The 21,979-nt window shown below is 42.9% G+C and overlaps 1 protein-coding gene across 18 annotated transcripts in view; it reads right to left on the minus strand.

Moving 5' to 3' along the window:
* Positions 1-21,979, minus strand: part of MYCBP2 (MYC binding protein 2) — a 370,986-nt gene that overhangs the window by 50,800 nt on the left and 298,207 nt on the right. For 11 of the 18 annotated variants that reach the window (XM_073614278.1, XM_073614285.1, XM_073614284.1 and 8 more), the window contains 8 exons: positions 21,167-21,411; positions 19,573-19,740; positions 19,185-19,342; positions 17,240-17,293; positions 14,047-14,246; positions 3,770-3,919; positions 768-928; positions 492-648 (listed from right to left, as the gene is read on the minus strand). In XM_073614278.1, the coding sequence (XP_073470379.1) occupies positions 492-648; positions 768-928; positions 3,770-3,919; positions 14,047-14,246; positions 17,240-17,293; positions 19,185-19,342; positions 19,573-19,740; positions 21,167-21,411 (1,293 nt within the window). The remainder of the gene's footprint in view (positions 1-491; positions 649-767; positions 929-3,769; positions 3,920-14,046; positions 14,247-17,239; positions 17,294-19,184; positions 19,343-19,572; positions 19,741-21,166; positions 21,412-21,979) is intronic. The other 7 variants (XM_073614281.1, XM_073614280.1, XM_073614294.1 and 4 more) reach the window with 1 other exon arrangement.

Genomic DNA, 21,979 nt, shown 5'->3' on the forward strand with positions numbered 1-21,979 from the left:
TTAGGCTGCTGTTCACGCAGACATCTGCATGTACTAACACCTTAAAGCGGAGTTCCACCCAGAATTTTTTTAAAGGTAATCCATTCTGATACACTTGTCTAAATACTTTAAAGTGGTTGTAAACCTGCTTACCTGTAGGTACTGGAAATATCTCCTAAACCTACATGGTTTAAGAGATATTTACCAAACACGCTTGCGCCGACGTCATCGGCGCATGTGCACTAAAGAAAGGGTAAGATTGTGCAATTCTAAAAGGACCTGTGCCGTGACCGTCGGCTCCCGCGTTCATGCGCGGGACTGACGTTACGTGACTCCAGCCAGTCACAGAACCGGAGTCCATAGCCCCGGAAGGAAGAGGGTGAAGATGGATGCGGCCACCAGCGGGGACATCGTGGACATAATGAGCTAGTATAATAGTTATAATAGTATAAATTATTAGGGTTTGCATATATTTACATATAATGAAAAGATTGAAAAACACCGACAATAACCTGGTTGATTGCTTCAAAGCCAGACTGCACACTAATGTTGAAACTTTCTTCACTATCACCATCATCAGACTTTGAAAGGATGTTGTTAATGTGGTGAAAAACATTACTCTGGTGGAGAAACTGGTGATCAGACTGCTTGAATTTAAGACTCCAACACCTGAAAAAAAACAAATTAAGTTTAAATAGCAATAGTTCTTGCCTAGTTGATTACCTTCCAAGCACATTCATTTCTGGTTTAATTACTTTTTTCACTTTGACAAGTAAAAAAATGCTCACCTCAGTGCCATCTGTTGTAGTGAACTGCCCCCAGGAAGTGACATCATAAGATCAGAAATGGTCTGAAGAAGACGGTGAAATGTGTCAGGCAATGGGTGAGCTGCTTCACCAGCAATCACAATGTCTGAAAGAGGGTGTTCACACACTCTTGTATCTTTCTCCTGAAACGGGCAAACAGAGTTGGAGAAAAACTCATTAGATTTCCTTTGTGATCAAAATATAGTTTTCCACTACTATCCAGGGCCACAAGGATTTTTATACAGCACATGCTTTAAGTGCAGTAAAAGAAGGCAAGTATATAGCGTAGAGGAGAGAAAGCAACAAAATGCAGATATAATGGAGCCGAAAACATGATCATATTTAGGAGACTTAAATGAACTTATTAACTGGCTGAACTCTTGAGGACAGCTTTAAAAAGAAAAGACGGGAATCTACAGTGCAATCAATCATATGCATGAGAACAGTTGACACCTGTTTTTTTTTTTATGTACACCATTTTAGCTGCTTCTTAGAGATCCTTGCTGTGCAGCTTTCCCAGGAACCTACCAGTCTATGTTCAAAATATCTAAGATAGTTAGAGATCTAAGTTAGTTATGTACATGGCATTGTTATTAAGCAGCATTCCTGGCGCTGATCTGATGCCCCACATGGGCATGTATTTGTAGGTGTTCCCTGCATACTCTCCACCTGGTCAGTGTTATGCTTTATGTGGTTGGTTGAGCGCTTGGTTGGTGCTGGTTTCCCTCTCCACCACAGGAGCTGCAATGCGCCAGGGTCCTCCACTTTTCACTTGGTGATCGGGAGGTTTGGGCGGACACCCCTTTGCGCATCGGTGCCACGTTCCCTACGTCGTGTGTGACACCAGCATGTGGAGTCATCACGCTGACGTCTAGCGTTTAGATCTCGGTCTCCATGGAGGTTTTTTTTTTTGTGCCGATCTTTAAGCATGTGATCAGCTCAGGTGCGGCCTCTCCTCCACGTTTTCACTTACGTGGCGTTAACGGCATGTACATATACCCCTCACCTGGAGCCTAGCTGTGCATTCAGCTGGTCTCCTCCTGGGGTTATTGCACACCAGCATAATGCCTTGCTGGTGGCGCTTGGATGCGACTTTTGGGTGAGATTTTCTTTTTTTTCGGTGATCCCGTTTTTCAGCTTTTTACATTTTTAGTCCATTTGCCCAATGTTGCCCATTCACTTTCCCCTCACTTATATCTCTCTTTACAATTTTTTGGTCTTATAATTTGTTGGTCATACTTTCACTCAATCCTTGTACCTCCCATTTAATCTCAAGTATTTTCAGACAAACTTTAATACTTTTTGGCACTATCCTTACTTATGTCAATACTCTTTATGGAACTCACTGTGTTCATTATTAACCACTATGATTCACATAATACTATTAATTATAAACTATACACATTTAATATTTTGTCCCCAGATACGCTTGTTCCGACAATTACACTTTATCCCTGTTTGCGGATACCTATACCACATTACGCATTTCCTTACTCTGCCTGATGTCGCATCCGTGTATCATGTCGCCTCAGCTCCCGTGGCTAGGCTGTGTTCCTGGCCCACCTTGCACCCACCACGACGCATTGCACTCACTGTCTGAGTTGGTGATTGTGGTTGATTATTTATATACACCAGGGATATGCAATTAGCGGACCTCCAGCTGTTCCAGAACTACAAGTCCCATGAGGCATAGCAAGACTCTGACAGCCACAAGCATGACACCCAGAGGCAGAGGCATGATGGGACTTGTAGCTTTGCAACAGCTGGAGGTCCGCTAATTGCATATCCCTGATATACACCAATGTCAATCTATTTTGTTGCTCTCTTTACAATAATAGTATGGTTTGCTAATTTATACATATATTCCATAGGAAGTTTGGCTGCATCAGCTCCTGATGAGTGGAAAAGTATCCACGAAACGCGTTGAGCTTTTTTTGATGCCCCAGTTACAGCTTATATGGAAGCATACTGACTGAACCACCTCATGTACTCAAATATACTAACTTCTCCCATTGAGTGGATACATTTTTACTGTGTGGATGCACTTGTCGGTGCCAGGCATGTTGTCGTTGACATTACTGTGCTATGCTATTCAATCAACCTACCATCAATATTATGTGCGGTTTTATGTTTACTTTACTACCATGTTCATGCCATGTGCACGCTCCTTATATGTACAGTATATCAACTGATACTCTTTATTGTCTGTATATCTTTGACGACAATTAAATACTCCATGGTGAAATTTAAACATGGTGTAATTTACCTCCACTATCCAATCGCTTCATCTAAAGTCCCAATTTCCCTCTATGTTTACCCATTACCAGGATGGATGCACTTAATTGCGCTTCATTTAAAGTCCCAACTCCCCCATTTTTCATATGTTCAAAATATCAGTCAACTTCAATAAAAGCCATCAGAAAATAGGCACGTTTATAAAACTGGTAGAGTAAGAGCAGTCCACAATGAAACCCGCCATGGGAATTAGAAGGAAGCGGAGCCCCATCTCAATCCAGCGATGTGCACGAGAGCTACAGCTCTCCCGCTTAAAAGCCAGCTGTACAGCAGCGGGAGCACTATTCTTTTAATCACAGCCAGTGAGCTAATGAGGAGAGATCAGGAGCAGGGGTGGTCGGGCTTCGCATGTGAATGAACAAATAAATCAGTGGCTCAGGAGCGAGCCCCATACAAGGCTACTTGCTACAGGGGCACTTGGCAGGAGGGAGGGGCTAGGTGTGCCGGCAGGGGACCTGAGAAGAGGAGGATCGGGGGTGCCCTGTGCAAAAAATTACACAGAGAAAGGGTGACATGGTTTATTTTTTCAAAAAAAGCCAGCTACAAACAAAAATGATCACAAGCTTGTGTTACATGTTCAGTAGAAGAGTGCAGGTACAGTTCTAACAAAAAAAAAAAACAAAACAAAAAAACAAACACTATAAGCAATAAACTGGTTAGAAAGCACATCAGATTCCTCTAAAACATACTTGTTCAGCATTCTCTTTATTTGCCTTATTCTCCTCATCCTCTTCTTCCTCTGGTTCCAGTGGAGCAGGTGTAAGTGATGCCACAAAGTGCCATAAAATGTCATGCAAAGAAGTTGTTTGAATGACATTGCAAAGCAGCCAGTTGAAAGCCTAACGAAATAAGATGAACTTATTTTATTAGTGGAAATGGAAACTCCTGAAAAGCAATTGCAGGATGTAAATGTTTATTAAGAGGAAAAAACCGCATCATGACTGTATAAATACAAGTGTTTAATTTTTTTTTCTACATAGATGTTGGTAATATACATGTGTTTTAAAGTCACTTCTATGTGTGTACAGGATACTATAAAGTTTGAATCTAGTAGGATCGATGAAATATGCCACCTCTTCACCCTCCACAACAATAAGGTTCCAAAAATTAGAGAGATGGGAAAAAAAAAAAAAATAAAATAAAAAAGGAATCATTTCCACACTGTTTATTATCATTCACACTTTTTTTCCAAGCCGTTTAAACCATATAAATAGCAAGTTAAAGCTGAACTCCAGGAAAGCAACAAAAAATAGGATTTTTATAACAGCTTACCTGTAAAATCCTTTTCTTGGAGTACATCATGGGACACAGAGCCTTAAGTAATTACTTAATGGGTTATGGGCCACCTTCAGGTGATGGACACTGGTATACCCAATACAGGAAGTTCACTCCCCTATATAACCCGTCCTCCTTCCAGGAGTACCTCAGTTTTTGTAGCCAAGCAATTACTTAAACCCATAAAAGAGGGGCGGGGACCTCTGTGTCCCATGATGTACTCCAAGAAAAGGATTTTACAGGTAAGCTGTTATAAAAATCCTATTTTCTTTATCGTACATCATGGGACACAGAGCCTTAATTACTTAATGGGACATCCCATAGCAATGCTACTGGAGGGGAGGGAGACACAACCAGGAGGGTACCCCCAGACTTGAGGACCTATACTGTTACCTGTAGCACACTGCGATATCCTCATACCTCCTTACATCCACCTGATAATTTTGTGAATGTACTGAAGACCAAGTTGGGGCCTTGCAGATCTGAGCCATGGAGGCCTGGTGACGCACTGCCCAAGAAGCACTAACCGACCTGGTAGAGTGCGCCTTAACTCGAAAACGGGGGAATCTTACCCTTTAAATCATAAGCTTAAATTATCACTTAAGAAAAATGGGGGATAACTGCGCTACAGTGAAATACATAAACAATAACAATTATAGCTGCAATTCATCTATGCAACACAGACACAGTGAAATTAAATAAGAAAAAAAGGGGGGTGAATCGCGCTAGAAAAGATTGGCGACCATATACATCATCACTAAACCAAATATTTAGAACTAAGTGAAAAGTTCCCCTTTAGGGTATACATAACACATATCAAATTAGTAATCAATCCAAAAATTAAACGTATAAAAGTGATAATTGAAAGTCCATGTATAAAAATAAATCACCCAAGTGATATAAAAGTATCTTAAAAAAGGTTCTTGCTGTGAGAAAAAAAGAAGCGTGCTTGTTCCACCACCGTGAAATCAGACTGGCCGCTTACCAGAAACGCATAATCCCCCGTTACAGAGGATCAGAGAATGCTGTTTGTTAATACTGCTTCGGACCACGACCAATGGATCAGAGACCTTATATCAAAATGGGACATCAAAGACTGCAGGGTCAGGCTAAAGATGATCACACTGACAGGTACTCAGACATCAGCCCACAGCATTGCAGATGGAATCATAGAAGGAAAAAAAAGGGCTCCATATAGTGTAAAATCATTGACTTTATTCGATAATTAAAAGGTTAAATTCACGTTAGTAGACAATAGTAGGCATGTAGTGTAGTCTGGAGCGCCGGCCGGAAGCTCACAGACAGCCCGTCCTACAGGAAATAACAGCAGCAATGGGAGGTGACCAGAACACGTCGCTCTCTTCTATGATTCCATCTGCAATGCTGTGGGCTGATGTCCGAGTTTCTGGTAAGCGGACAGTCTGATTTCACGGTGGTGGAACAAGCATGCTTCTTTTTTTCTCACAGCAAGAACCTATGTTTTTTGGAACTTTTTTAAGATACTTTTATATCACTTGGGTGATTTATTTTTATACATGGACTTTTAATTATCACTTTTGTACGTTTAATTTTTGAATTGATTACTAATTTGATATGCGTTATATATACCCTAAAGGGGAACGTTTCACTTAGTTCTAAATTATCACTTGTCGAATCCACTTAGCGACAGTGGATTTCGACGCTGCCTGTCCTTTCTTAGGACCCTCTGGCAGAATAAATAAGACAGTCTTACGAATCTGAGCAGTTGCCTTTAAATAGATTTTCACTGCTCTCACCACATCAAGACAATGTAGTGACTTTTCTTCCCTGGAACATGGTTTTTGAAAAAACGATGGCAGGACAATATCTTGGTTCAGGTGAAAACCTGAAACTACTCTTGGCAAAAAGCCTGGACGAGGGCGGAACACCACTCTGTCCTCATGAATAATCAAATATGGCTCTTTACAAGAAAGAGCAGCCAATTCTGAAACCCTCCTTGATGAGGATATGGCAACCAAAAATACCAGCTTCCTTGTCAGAAGGACTAAGGGAATATGCTGTATCGGTTCAAATGGTTGTTTTTGTAACACTGACAAAACTAAATTTAAGTCCCAAGGGCTCAAGGGTGATTTAACTGGCAGATTAATCCGCATCACCCCTTGCATAAAACCCCGGACTAAAGAATGTGTAGCAAGCGGTCTTTGAAATAAAAATCAATAAGGCTGAGACTTAGCCGTTAATAGTAATCAGGGCCAACTTCATCTCTACGCCTAATTGTAGAAAGGCAAAAATTCTGCTCATGATATATCTCCGAGGGTGCCAACCCTTGGATTCACAACAGGAAAAATAAGCCTTCCAAACTCTATAATATAAAGTTCTGGAAGCTGGTTTCCTTGCATTAATCAAAGTAGAGATAACCAATCCGGAAAGCCCACGTTTCTTCAGAATGTGGGTTTCAATAGCCAGGCCGTTAAATTTAGCATTCGCAAAGTAGGATGGAATATCGGCCCCTGTGAGAGCAGGTCTGACCTTAGTGGGAGGGGCCATGGACCCTCCACTGCAATCTTTACTATTTCTGCGTGCCATGACCTTCTGGTCAGAATTACCAGCTTTCTTTCCAGCTTGATCCTGCAAAGAAGTCGTGGCAGCAACTGAATAGGGCAGAATGCATAGATCAGTGTGAACTGATCCCACGGGGTTACCAGCGCATCTGTTCCGCATGCGAGTGGATCCCTTGTCCTGGACACAAAGTTGACTAACTTCATGTTGAATCTGGATGCTAGAAGATCTACGTCTGGAGTCCCCCATCTTTTGCAAACCTCCTGAAAAACATCAGAGTGAAGAGACCATTCCCCCAGAAAATAAATGCTGGCAACTTACGTAGTCCGCCTGTCAATTCTCTACTCCCGGAACGAAGACTGCCGATAGGCACAGAGCATTCTTTTCTGCCCAAGTTAGAATATGGTTCACCTCTCTGAGCTGAGAGACTCTTGGTGCCCCCTTGGTGATTGATATAGGCCACAGCTGTGGCATTGTCGGATTGGATCCTGACAGGACAATTCTTTAACCTGGAGGTCCAGGTCTTCAGAGCCAGACACACTGCCCGAATCTCTAGGATGTTGATGGGCAGGGCTCTTTCGGATCTTGACCACTGTCCTTGGACAGTTGTTTTCTCTAGTACTGCTCCCAAGCCTGAGATGCTGGCATCTGTTACTACCTTCCAGATAATTGGTCTGAAGGATTTTCCTTTCAGCAGATTCTGGGTTAGTAACCACCAACTGAGGCTTTGGGACACCCGTATTGGCAAGTCCAAAGCTTGGATCGTTTTGTTCCAAGCAGACAGGATACTGTTTTGCAACAGTCTCGAATGGAACTGGGCATAGGGGACTGCTTCGAATGAAGCCACCATCTTTCCCAACAACCTCATGCAAAGGCGAATTGAGGGATTTCTTTTCCACCTGACCATCTGCACCAGCTCTCGTATGGAGCTCATCTTTCCAGGTAACTGGTTGTAATGCGTACACTTCGCTCTAAGCGAGCCACTGACTGGTCTATTAGATGGTCTAGGTACGCCAAGACTGTTATGCCCTGTGCCCTTAACCCTTTCATGACTAAGCCTATTTTTGAAATTTGGTGTTTACAAGTTAAAATCCGTATTTTTTTGCTAGAAAATTACTTAGAGTTCCCAAACATTATATATATATTTTTTAGCAGAGAATCTAGAGAATAAAATGGAGATTGTTGCAATATTTTATATCACACGGTATTTGTGCAGCGGTGTTTTAAACGCAAATTTTTAGAAAAGGGACACTTTCATGAATTTTAAAAAATCCAAACAGTAAAGTTACCAATTTTTTTGTATAATGTGAAAGATGATGTTGTTACGCCAAGTAAATAGATACCAAACATGTCACGCTTTATAATTGCACGCACTCGTGGAATGGCGACAAACTACGGTACCTATGAATATCCATAGGCTATGCTTTAAATTTTTTTTACGGTTACCAGGTTTGAGTTACAGAGGAGGTCTAGGGCTAGAATTATTGCTCTTGCTCTGACAATCGCGGCGATATCTCACATGTGTGATTTGAACACAGTTTACATATACGGGCACGACTTCCGTATGCGTTTTCTTCGCTGCGCGAGCTCGCGGGGACGGGGGCGCTTTAAAAAAAAATTTTTTTAATTTTATTTTTATACTTCTAAATTGTGTTTAAAAAAAAAAATATTTTTTTTACTTTTATTGCTGTCACAAGGAATGTAAACATCCCTTGTGACAGTAATAGGTGGTGACAGGTACTCTTTATGGAGGGATCGGGGGTCTAAAAGACCCCCGATCCCTTCTTTGCACTTCAAAGTATTCAGATCGCTGAAAATGGCGATTCTGAACACTGTATATTTTTTTAAAACCGGCGCCATTGGCAGCCAAGTAAACGGGAAGTGACGTCATGACGTCGCTTCCGCATTTACAATGAGTAGGCTGGAACGAAGTCGCCCACAGCTTCGTTCCAGCCTGCCCCCAGCCGCCGATTGAACACCGGGCCTCCCGATCGCGCGCGGGGGGGGGGGGGGGGGGGCGGTATGTCCCCTCCCGCTCCTCCGGTATAACGCCAGTATAACCCCGGAAAGCCGAGTACGCACATCTGCGTACGGTCGGCAGGAAGGGGATAACCTGGCTAGAGGTGGGGTCAGTACTTTTGTGAATACCCGGGGTGCTGTGGCTAGCCTGAAGGGTAAGGACACAAACTGAAAGTGCTGCTGTTCTACTTCGAAATCGCAGAAACCTTTGGTGAGCGGGAAATATTGGGACATGCAGATATGCATGCCTGATGTCGATGGACGCCAGAAGTTCTCCTCATAGGATGGAGACCACTGACCTGATCGACTCCATGCGGAAGGAGTGGATTTTCAGGAACTGATTTAGATTCCTTAGATCTAGAATGGGTTGGACATCTCCATTTGGTTTTGGTACCGTAAAAAGGTTTGAATAAAGCCCCAAACCTTGCTCTTCTGTGGGGATCTGTATGATCACCCCCCAAAGTCTTCCCCCCACTCTGGTGAGGGTGGACGCCTCTTCATGATGAGGCTTTAGGCTTTGCAGATTTGCGGCCCCAGGTCTTCTTTTGTGCCTGGGTCTGACCCTGAGGTTTTCCTCTAGAGTCTGATGGCAGAGGCCTTCACCACTGCCTAGATTCGGATGCCCCTGGCGCAGGAGAAAAAGTCTGTTTAAATGAGGGACATTTATACTTTCTTTTGACTGGCAAAAGAGTACTCTTCCCACTAGAAATCGTCTGGATGCATTTATCCAAATCATCGCCAAATAGTCGCTCCCCATGAAAAGGAAAACTAGTCAGAAGCTTTTTGCAAGGTGTTTCGGCCAACCAATTTTTTAACCAAAGGGTTCAATGCATGTGTACTAGCACAAGTGCAAGGCGGGACGCCTGTGAATAGAATTTTTCATAGCGCTTATAGCAAAACATAATGCCTTTAGGAGTTCGGCCAACTCACGTGCCTGTTGTGCAGGGACCTCCTTAAGAGCCTCTCTGAACTGATCTTTTAAGGACTGACAGATGCCTATCACAGCGACTGCAGGCTGAGCAACGGTCCCTGCCAAGGAAAAAGGATTTTAACAGGAATTCCAACTTTTTATCTGTTGGATCTTTAAGCATTTGTGCATTGTCTACTGGACAAGTTGAACTCTTATTCACACTGGAAATCGCAGCATCAACTTCTGGAACCTTCCACTTCTTGGTGATTTTTTCCTCCATGGGATAGAGAACTGAGAAATTCTTTGGCGGGAGAAAATGCTTATCCGGATGATCCCATTCAGCATAAATAAGCTTTTCTAGTAATGCATGGAGAGGAAACGCATGCAAAGGCTATAAAGGTTTCAAAGAACCCAAGGAAGAAACCAGACTTTCAGCTAATTCTGTTAGGGGCAACATGAAAGTAGAACCATTTCCATAAAGATTTGTGCCTCATATTGTGAAGCTGAATCACCAACTATTGTTTCCGCCGCAGAGGAATAATCTGGTTGTTTTTCCGCTCAATTGAGTGCAATACCTCATCCTGTCCCCACTGTTCCCTTGGTAAAGGGTTTGGAGTGGGAGAGGGGGGATTTAGCACGCTTCCTATCCCCTTGGATGGAGGATGCGATTAACGCCGCTAATATTCCTTCTAAGCTCTGCAGGGCAGAGGAAAATGCATTTTCATTCATGTATACAGGGGCTGAAGTGTGAAAGGCAGTTACACAAATCAGTTGCAACAACTCCCCCTGGCTTGTGGTATCTCCGGAGAGGATGACAGTGTGGAGGCATGACTGGAGTTCCCAGAGCCTGGGGGTGGAACCTTTGGTGCCTTGGAAGCCATAGTGCTAAGCACAATAGCAGAGGCACTCTAATAGAATGTACTATTTGCTGAGCAATAGTAGAAAAAAAAAAAAAAAACAAAAACAAAAAAAAACAAAAAAACAATGGCAGCATAAAGATTAATCTGATGCTAAACCACAATGTCTTTTTCCTGTACTGGAAATGCCTGTGTACACCCCTCACACCAAGAGTGATGGAGCCAGTCCTGGGCCCGACAACCACGGCTTAATTTGTACCCCTATTGCGATAAACCTGTTCCATTAGAATTGTATAATTTCATTATATATGCCTATTTTACATACCAAAGGTTTTGTAGCTTTCAGGTTTCATTCCTGAGAATTACACAGCCCAGCCCCACAGCAAAGCCAACCTAGAGATTTGATTTATCTCTACTGTTAAGCAATACCACTATGTCTAGTCTCTGCCTCAAACTTGTGACTGGACAGTGATGAGTGAGCCACAGAATGATTAGCATTATTCTGGCCAGTCTGCTCTCCCCTCCTATAAGCATACTCCTTAGCGCATACAACACTGCAGCACAACTGACTGGCTCCTTGAATCAGTTCTCTTCCAATCTGAGCTCTTGTGGCTTAGACTGCAAGGCAGGTACCAGGTCAAATTCAGGTACTTACACTAATACCACGGATTGCGAGCATAATTTGTTCCAGAAACATGCTTGTAATCCAAAGCACTCATATGCCAAAGTAAATTTCCCGAAAAGATATAATGGAAACTCAGATGATTCATTCCACAACCATTTATTCATATAAAAAATTATTACGGCAATACAAAAAAAAAAAAACAAACAGTATAAAGCGTATGGTGTATACAGTACATTGCCAGAGGTCCGGGGACAATGTGAGCAGTGGAAAGATCAGTTTAAATACATAAAAAAAAGTGGAGTTACACTCAATGTTAAAAACAATATCCCGCGTTAAGGAGTCTGGTGCTCAATGTAAAGCCACTGGTGTATACATTACTGTATGTGGCCAGAGGTCCGGGGGTATTGGTGGCTCCCAGCGCTTCCTGGAGAACTCAGAGCCACTTGGGAACTGTTGACACTTCCAGGTGCTCTGAATGCGCGTTATGCCTGCCCCATCAAGCTGGAAGTGTCTGTTCTCCAGAAAGCGCTGGGAGCCACCAGCGCCCCTGCACCTCTGGCCAAATACAGTACTGTATACACCAGTAGCTTTCCATAGATGAGCAACTGACTCCTTAATGCAGGATATACATTTTGAGTGTAATTCCACTTTTTTTTTACATTAAAACTGTGAAACTGTAATCCTACTGCTAGTCTTGCAAGACAGCGCTCGCATATAACGTTTTATTTATTTTTTTTAAATTGTAAAAAGTTGCTAGTCTTGCAAAACGCTCATATACCACGTTACTTGCAAACCAAGGTATTACTGTAATTTTTTTTTAATGAATAGTTGCTGGAAATGGTGTATTTTTTTTGTATCTGCCTTAAGTTCATCTTTAAGCTCCTTAATAATCTTAACTCAGTTCATCTTTAAGCTCCTTAATAATCTTAACTCATCGGTTTTGGAGATTACTGACTACATTTTTGTTGAAGGATAGAATCTTTTCTTGTATCACAACCTAATAATAGACAAAGAATAAACATCTAAGAAATGAATTCCTTCTGCATAGGCCAACATGCAGAGATGTTTGGAGGCAGGAAAAAACAAAAAAGCCAGATACTGCTAGCAGCAGCATTAAAGTCCATCACCTGGTCTTCCCAGATGATTGAGAACAATCCATGACACTGGCAGGTCTCAGCTTTGCAAAGGGGGCAGTGCATGTTATAAATTCTGCAGGGTGCCCAAACTTTGCAGACGCCATTTTTTTGTTTTCTGTAATTTTGAAAGTGTAAATGATGGAAATAAAATCTAACTTTTTTTTTTACATATTATAAGAATGTCTAATCTGTAATTTGATGCCATTTGGAGATTTTTCCATCTTTCCTTGGCTTCGTTATGCACATTAATACATATTTTTATCTGGGGTGCCCAAACTTTCGATCCCCACTGTATATGATCCTCCCCCCTCTAATAGATGTGGGTTAAATATGCATAAATATGAAAGCAATGCATTTGTAGTGATTTTATCAGTACAGGTATTAAAGTGGAACTACACTTCATCTGGGCACCACAAACCAAAAATGCTACTTAAAGTGGTTGTAATCCCTCCCATACAACTTGCGCTTTTTGAAATCTAGATAGCACAGGCAGCTGATCGCTGCCTGTGAAAGTGTATTCACTGTTGTAGTTTCCATAGCAATCGCCCTGCAAGCGTGGGTGACGTCAGGCGCGACTGCGCAGTAGGTTTATTCTTCAACGGCACACTGTATGCCGTTTCTATCCCCCTCTGCATGCCGGTTATCATTCATGAACTTCCTCTCTGAAAGGCACAGAGGGAAGTCTCGCGATACCGCTTTGCAAGTTTAGCTTCAGCTATAGTTCAGCTGAGTTGCCGTAGTAACGGCAATCGAGATAGAGGCTTGGTTAAGGCGATACGGTTCATGCGTGAGTTTTGTAAAGGGTAACAGTAACGAGGGAAATTACATCAATACTAGATTCAAGAAACAGCAGTAGAAATGGCGCGGCTGATACCCGGAAGTGAAGATATACAAAATATGAGAAATAAGGTATTTTCCTGCCTCGATTTTTGCCAATTTTGATGTATTTGACATTGCAATACTATATAAAACTCGAAAAAAAATAGGAAAAAAATAGGAAAATCATCCGGGGTTTACTTCCTCTTTAATGCATTCTTAATATTCAAAAGAAAAGTTCCCTATCCATGTCTCCATGCTTTATTTTGCTGAGAAATCACTTTGGAAAACAACCCGCTAGCCTTTCTGGCTATTACCATCTTGAGTAAGGGCAGATTCATGTATTTACTTCCTGGAATTCACCTGCCCTTAGCTCAGGCATGCAGACAGGAGAAAAACCCTCCTCCCCTACCGAAGATTCCTGGGATGTAGGACGTCATTTGCAAAGGCATGGAAGCCAGGGAATAAACTGAAAAAATGTGTTAAACACACTTAAACACAAGTAAATATGATATACTTTCCTATTTACTAATGCTAGCAGGATTAAAAGTAGACAATGCTGATTGAGAGAGTGAAGGTCCACTTTAGAGAAACCTAACCAACTATGAAACTAACCCCCAATACAAAAAAAAAAAAAAAAAAAAATTAACCACAAGCCTCTGATGAATACAATTGGTGCCGAAGACCTTAAATTAGATTACACTTGCTAGGTCTACAAATCATTATTACAAAACATCTAGAAGCCAAGCTAACAAAATATTGCCCTAAAACACCACTATTAGTTGGTTACCTCCATAGCAAAGACCCTGCAAGCGGACTTCCTAAGGGCCTGTTTCATAGCAATCTCAAGGCCTTCAAGATCATGGTGTTGGATAACAAAGGCTAAAACTGGCCACTGGAAATTCCTCTCTCCTTTAGACAGTGAACTATGAGCAGAGATCAAACGAGACAGCTCTGGTGATGGGTGTCTCAGTAAAGAGGACCCAACTTCTGAAAAAAAAACAAAAAAAACAAAAAACAAACATTCAGAAAAGTAGTAACAATTACTAATGATTTCACCGATTTGTTTGGAGACAAACAATATAAATACATTTTATAAAATATGAGAGAGAGAGAGAGAGAGAGAGAGAGAGAGAGAGAGAGAGAGAGAGAGAGAGAGAGAGAGAGAGAGAGAGAGAGAGAGAGAGAGAGAGAGAGAGAGAGAGAGAGAGAGAAAAAACACACACACCCAGAGAGAGAGAGAGAGACCCCCCCCCCGAGAGAGAGACCCCCCCCCGAGAGACCCCCCCCCCCCCCGAGAGAGAGCGAGAGTCCCCCAGAGAGAGACCCCCCCAGAGAGAGAGAGAGAGACCCCCCCAGAGAGAGAGAGACCCCCCCAGAGAGAGAGAGACCCCCCCCGAGAGAGAGAGACCCCCCCCGAGAGAGAGAGACACAGACCCCCCAGAGAGAGAGAGAGACACAGACCCCCCAGAGAGAGAGAGAGACACAGACCCCCCCCAGAGAGAGAGAGACACAGACCCCCCCCCAGAGAGAGAGAGACACAGACCCCCCCCCCAGAGAGAGAGACACAGACCCCCCCCCCAGAGAGAGAGACACAGACCCCCCCCCAGAGAGAGAGAGACACAGACCCCCCCAGAGAGAGAGAGACACAGACCCCCCCAGAGAGAGAGAGAGAGACACACAGACCCCCCCCAGAGAGAGAGAGAGAGAGAGAGACACAGACCCCCCCCAGAGAGAGAGAGAGACACACAGACCCCCCCCCCAGAGAGACACAGACCCCCCCCAGAGAGAGAGAGAGAGAGAGAGACACACAGACCCCCCAGAGAGAGAGACACAGACCCCCCCAGAGAGAGACACAGACCCCCCCCCAGAGAGAGAGAGACACAGACCCCCCCCCAGAGAGAGAGAGACACAGACCCCCCCCAGAGAGAGAGAGAGACACAGACCCCCCCCAGAGACACAGACCCCCCCCCCCCAGTGAGAGGGACACAGACCCCCCCCCCCCCCAGTGAGAGGGACACAGACCCCCCCCAGTGAGAGGGACACAGACCCCCCCCCCAGTGAGAGGGACACAGACCCCCCCCCCAGTGAGAGGGACACAGACCCCCCCCCAGTGAGAGGGACACAGACCCCCCCCAGTGAGAGGGACACAGACCCCCCCCCAGTGAGAGGGACACAGACCCCCCCCCCAGTGAGAGGGACACAGACCCCCCCCCAGTGAGAGGGACACAGACCCCCCCCCAGTGAGAGGGACACAGACCCCCCCCAGTGAGAGGGACACAGACCCCCCCCCCCAGTGAGAGAGACACAGACCCCCCCAGAGAGAGAGACACAGACCCCCCCCCCAGTGAGAGAGACACAGACCCCCCCAGAGAGAGAGACACAGACCCCCCCAGAGAGAGAGACACAGACCCCCCCAGAGAGAGAGACACAGACCCCCCCAGAGAGAGAGACACAGACCCCCCCAGAGAGAGACACAGACCCCCCCCCCCAGAGAGAGACACAGACCCCCCACCCCCCCCAGAGAGAGACACAGACCCCCACCCCCCCCAGAGAGAGACACAGACCCCCCCCCCAGAGACACAGACCCCCCAGAGAGAGAGAGAGAGACACAACCCCCCCCCCCCCCCCCAGAGAGAGAGACACAGACCCCCCCCCCCCCTCCCCCCCAGAGAGAGAGACAGAAAAGAAAAAAGAAAAAAAAAAAAGCTGTTTTCCCTTTCCTTACGCTAAATAACAAAATGAATGGGTAATGATGGGTATTTAGTGAAAAATCTTTGCATTCCTTAATACTTTCACGATCAAGGTTTGCTACAGATTAAACTAGAATTTATACTAAAATTAAAAAGGAAATTTGCAGGCAATAATCACTATAGTTGGCTGCTCCGATTGGTTGGCCGAATTAAGGGCTGGGGCCGCAGTAGTTAAGCTGACAGTGTGTGCCAATTAGAGCATGCAGGAATTAAGAATATACTGTAAACCTCTTGGAAAGGAGAAGTCCAGCCTGAGCTTTTTAGGCTGGGCTTCTCTTTTGGGTCACAGGAGTTCAATTCCTATATGCTATATTTGAACTGTGCAAATCCAAACCTGGTATAGAGGTAGTCATGAGTCCTGCGGAACAAAACAAAAAAAAAAAACCCAGCAGACTTTTTATTGTCAATGTTTTGATGAAGCTCACATCATCTTTCTCAAGATGTGAACTGTGCGCAGATTAATATATATATATATACATACACACACACACACACACACACACACACACACACATACACACTCACCAGCTACTGGCACTTTGTTGCTGAATATTTAGTTTTTTCTTTTTGCGTCTGTCAAATTTTAGTGCCATTCCCCCTACCCCCAGCCTTTTCAAGAAGCCCATTAAAGTGGAGCTCCAGGCTCCTTCAGAAAATTAAAGGAGATGTCCAGCCTGGGCTTCTCCGGGTTGTGAGAGTGCAATTCGTTTTGCACTCCTGTGACCCGTTTTCAGCTGAGAGTGATCTGAAGTCTGCTCTCCGCTGACGTCACTGCAATCAGTCGAGGCAGCACGCCATCCCGACTTAGGAAGTCTGGATCTGCCAGGTGCCTAAACTGATGGCAGTCTCAGCCTCTCAGTGAGCTGCTGAGACGGCTGCTCCCCATCCCTCCACAGCTCAACGCTCCAATGAGCGTGGAGGAGCAGAGAAGAGAGCTGCTGTTTGACAGTCAGCTGCTCTCTGCTCGGGGTGGGGGGGGGAGGAGGATGGGTGAGATAACTAAGCCATGGGCGGTGTTCGGTGGCTCAGTTCTCAGTGAAGAGGCGGTGTTGGATAGATGCAGCATCAGTCTAATGCTGCATCCACCTAGGTAAGTATGAATAGGGGGAAAAAAACAAAAAAACACTTCTCTTTTAAAGAGTAACTCCACTTTTGTTGAGAAAAACATTGCCCTCCGGGCGATCTGTGTACATTGCAGAGATTTTCACAAACTTTGTTGCAGATTCCTACCTTTTGTTATTCTGAAGAAATTTCTGTTTGTCTGTGTCCATGTGCGGAATGAATCTGTTTGGGAGTGATTTTATAATTATCAATCAGCCGTTGCACTTGCAGGGTTCTAATGAGGAAAGTGGTAGGGTCTACGTTCCTTTAAATGTAATTAACCTTTGGAAGCATCTAACCAAAAATGACATTTTTGTTAAAGGGGATGCTTATATTCTGACTTGTGTCTTAGTGCAGGCTTCTGGGAAAATCAGTAAGCCGATCACACAAGCAGGAAATTACATTTCTGGGGGGTGTTCTGTACACATTGCGTGTACAGAACACCACCCGGTAGCCAATATTGCATTTTACTGAAAAATTACAGTGCTGAAGATTGAAAAGGAAAGGTCATCTTTATTAACATCTAATTACAATATGACTTGCGTAGCAATTTCATACGTTATATTACTTTTTTTTATTTGCCATTTATTTTCCCACCAAAGTGGAGGCACACTTTAATTGAAGTTCTTCAAACGTTAGAAGGTCCACTAGCAAGTTAACTGGCCCAAAACCACATTATTAAGCAAACTATTCTAAGCAATACTTACTGGAACCTGTATCATACAGAGCTGTAATATGATTTTTTTGTTTACAACTCTGTTATAAAAGTAAAGGTTAACTTTTAATGAGGCCTGGTTCACACTAGTGCGACTTCTGATGCAACTTGAATTGCACAGAATCGCAAGACAAGGGAAAACATTTTTAATGTTGCCGTTTTAATCAACGTGACTCAGAACAGAGAGATTTTGAAAAACGTCCCTGCACTACTTTGGTGTGATTTACAGTGCAACGTCGTCCCATAGAATATGCAAAGTCACACTACATAATCACACCGTACTTTGCATCAAAGTCACATCCCAGTAGTGTGAGCTGAGCAGAAGGATGCCAAAGCTTGCCACTTGTCTTTTTCATCAAAACTCTAGCATTTGTTACAAACTCCATAACCCTATAGATTGTAAGCTCCAACGAGCAGGGCCCTCTGATTCATCCTGTATTGAACTGCATTGTAACTGTACTGTTCGCCCTGACGTTGTGAAGTGCTGCCCTAACTGTTGGCGCTATATAAATCCTGTATAATAATAATAAGCATTATTTATTCTGTATGCAGCAAAGTGTCCTTTCCTGCTGCATGTTTACAACCCTTTTATTCATCCCAACCATGGATGCAAGCTTCTAGTGGTCGCTCCACAAGGTCCAATTCCAAACACAAATGAAAAGCTGCTCTTCTTTTTTTTTTTTTTTAAATGAAGAAGAAGTGTACGTTTATTGAAGTATTCCATGCACAAGTCAATTCACCTTTCCCACATGCCCCAACATGTTTCACTCCACCCAGAGCTTATTCGTTAAGAAATGTACACAAGGTTTTTAATTTAGAGCAGCTTTTTTCTTTTTGGAAGTGCACATTTTTTATCCTGTGCTGGATGACAAGAGTAAAAACTGGCCAGGGCAGCCCAATTGGATAATGAAGATGAGTAGGCAGACTACGGAAGCCCTACTGGATGATGTGTTAGCGTGGGCAGGCTGGGAAAAGATTTATTGGATAAAAATGAGCGTTAGCAAGCTAGGGCAGCCCTTATCGATGAGGAGGATGCAAGTGGACAGGCTACGGCAGCTTTATTTGACGTCAAAGATAAGAGTGGGTAGTCTAGGGCAGCCTCACTGGAAGAGAAGTGTAATAGTTGGTAGGCACGCTATATGATAAGGGTAACAGTGGCAAAGTAATGGCAATCTAATTTCATGACAAGGGTGAGAATGGGGGCAGGCTAGGACACTTAAACCCAATTTTGTTCTTTCATATAAATGAAGAAAAAAAAAAAGTTGAGTTGAAGAGATTGCACTAAATGCATTTCTAAACTATGAACTGATTGACATCCCCTTCTAAGAAAAGCTGCGCAACTGTTAGTTTTAACTATACCAGCATCTCCACTGTTGACCCTCCGTCTGGGAATAGCTTTGACTCGTGGCTGAAGAACTGAATGTTGCTTGTCATATTCTGAGGCAACAACTGAATAAGATCTTTGGAAGACTGTGCGTTTAGCAGAATCAGTATCTGTTATAGGACTTGTTTCCAAACTGCAAGTTAAGAAAACAACATTACACAATATGGTATTCCAGACATCTGTAAAAAGAGAAGTGACAAACTATATAACATGGGTAAATATGGGTATAATATTCATATAATACTTAGAAAAAAGATTTTTATAGCCCTTAAAGCTGGATTTATTAAACTTATTAAATCATCCAACTATGTAACACATTAAACATTTAGAACATTTGCAACAATGTGCATGCTTCAAAAATACCTGGGTGGCATAGATTTCATGTTGTTCTCTGGTTCCTCAAAAACATTTGGACAAGCATCGGGAGTGACTGATATGTAAGGAGCGGGCACTGATGTAGATCGAAGATATCTCATTTCATCCTGGAAGAGATTGTCATCCTGGTAGCCTACAAAGTTCTCATGATGATGTCTGTGTGATATAAAAGTGCAGACATAAATCTTAACACCTGTCATCACATATGGGCAAACATTTAAAAAGGAAAGCCAAGTTGGAGTGGCTTTTACAAAGAGCATAGCCTGGACCAGACATTACTGTACAATTTACTAAAAACATGTAATTTGACTACATTAAAGAAAAAAATAATAATAATAAACCGTTGGCTCTCTAAAGGTTTTATTTTAGCAGGTCCCAGCTACAAACACAATGTATACTCCCCAGCAGCCAATAATGTCATTCCATCATCACAGCCTTGGAAAGCCTCTTTGGCATTAAACACCTTTGGGAGAGTTGGATGGTTGTGTTCTGTAATGTGCTGGTTCTTTCCTCCAACCCTCTACCTCACTACAAAGTTCTGCAGTTAAGTAGGGGGTCTAAGAAAGCATCAAGCAGCAGGGGTCACAGACATCTGACACTGTTGAAAGCTCCAAATGCAAAAAAGGATTTCTGAAGATTTCCGTGAACAGAAGAGAGGTAGGAGAAACAGGCCACCAGAGAGGCAATTGCATGTTGTCTTCTATTACAGGGACCTGCTGCAATAAAACATTTAGAGACCTAACAGGTTCTTGCTAAAGTATATGTAACTCCAATCACTAAATTTGCATATCAGCTTTAAAGCCCATTTCTTAGGAAGTGACGTGGACACTTCTAAAAAAAAAAAAAAAAAAAAAAAAAGGGAGGAGACTCAAAACCAGAATGTCATGTTCAAATTAAACAGGACATTTAGAACTTTTTGGTTTCAACAATCAGGGGGTGGAAGAAACGAAAGGGTTGGTGTTCTTGCTTTGGCCCAGAGTTCAGCTTTAGAATGTTTGTGTCATTTTAAGATTAAAAATTTTTTTTTTTTTTTTTTTTTTTAGACCTTTATCTTTCAATAACTGCCAAGATGCTTGTTCAGGCACTTTTGCTATAAAAAGGTGACAATGTGTGTTACTGTCTCACAGTTTTTTCTTTAAAACAACCACATGTCATTCAAACACACATCAGGTAGACATGGCCCATCAGAAAACCAGCTCTGAAAAATGTTAAGCAGCCATCGCTGCAGTGCATGCATAAAGACAGGAAATGCCTGCAAGAGAATAGCAGCACTGAGACGCAACAAAGGATAGCAAAGGTTTATGATACAAAGAGCTTAAGTGAACATTAAGTCATTCGTTTAGAATTTACATCTAAAAGAACTCAAATACAAAAAAAAAAAAATGATTCAAAAACATCCCTATTTTCAGCGTGGGCGAGTTTCATAAATAATCCCTATATCAGAAAAGCACAATGGCATGAAACATTTTTTGGAAATACTAACAAAGTCAAGAAAGAAAAAAAAAAAAAAAAAAATCACCTTTTTGTGAAAAACTCTTCATTGCAACATTGATTTAAAAATTTAAAAAAAACCTGAATTTACCTTGCTAAAGTCTGCAGGTAGAGACATTGCATCTTGGGAGGCAGATCTTCGGAGATGCCTTCTTTCACACTAGGTAGCTGGGATGGGAATGGTTTGGGAGGGTGATAACAGAGAATGCTTGGTTCTGCTGCACTGCTCAAGGACAACAGGAAGAGTGCATTGGCTTTTATCACTTGATGAGCTTCCATGGTAGGTAAAGAACGTGGTGTTTTCAACTGTACTGGTTTCCTCCTGGATTGCTTTACCTATAAAACAGGCAGGTGCCAAAAAAAACTTCAGTAATTATTGAGTATTAAACAAACAAGAATACTGTTTGTGTCCACTCAAATGTCTTTTATTCTGCCAGTCTTGCACTTGAAATTGTGAAGTGCCAGTAAAAGTAGAGAAACCAGCTGCTACTTGTTTTTTCAGTGCATGGAGTTTGCCTGGGTCACCTGCTGCCAAAGAGTATCCATGTTATAAGCATCTTCAGCATTAAAGTGTTGTAAAGACATTAAAGGAAACCTGTGCTGAGGAAAATGCACAGCCTGCCATTGCCGATCACCCCCATAAAAAAAGCTTTTGGTCTTCAAATGTGGAAAAAAAAAAAGGAATTTTTTGAAATTATGGCAATTCAAGCAGATTTATAGGCAAATGTAATGAGTACCACGTAAGTATCCCTACTTTGATGTAGTTGTGGGACAGAGTATTATCGCCAGTAGCATAGTTCTCATAGTAGGTCATCCATATCAGCAAGGATTAGAAGGAGGAGTACCCCAATAATACAAATTGGGCTACCAGCGCCATCCTGTTAAACAAAACTGCTGTGAAACT

The sequence above is a fragment of the Aquarana catesbeiana genome, linkage group LG02, assembly GCF_042186555.1.
Source record: "Aquarana catesbeiana isolate 2022-GZ linkage group LG02, ASM4218655v1, whole genome shotgun sequence".
Taxonomy (NCBI): Eukaryota; Metazoa; Chordata; class Amphibia; order Anura; family Ranidae; genus Aquarana; species Aquarana catesbeiana.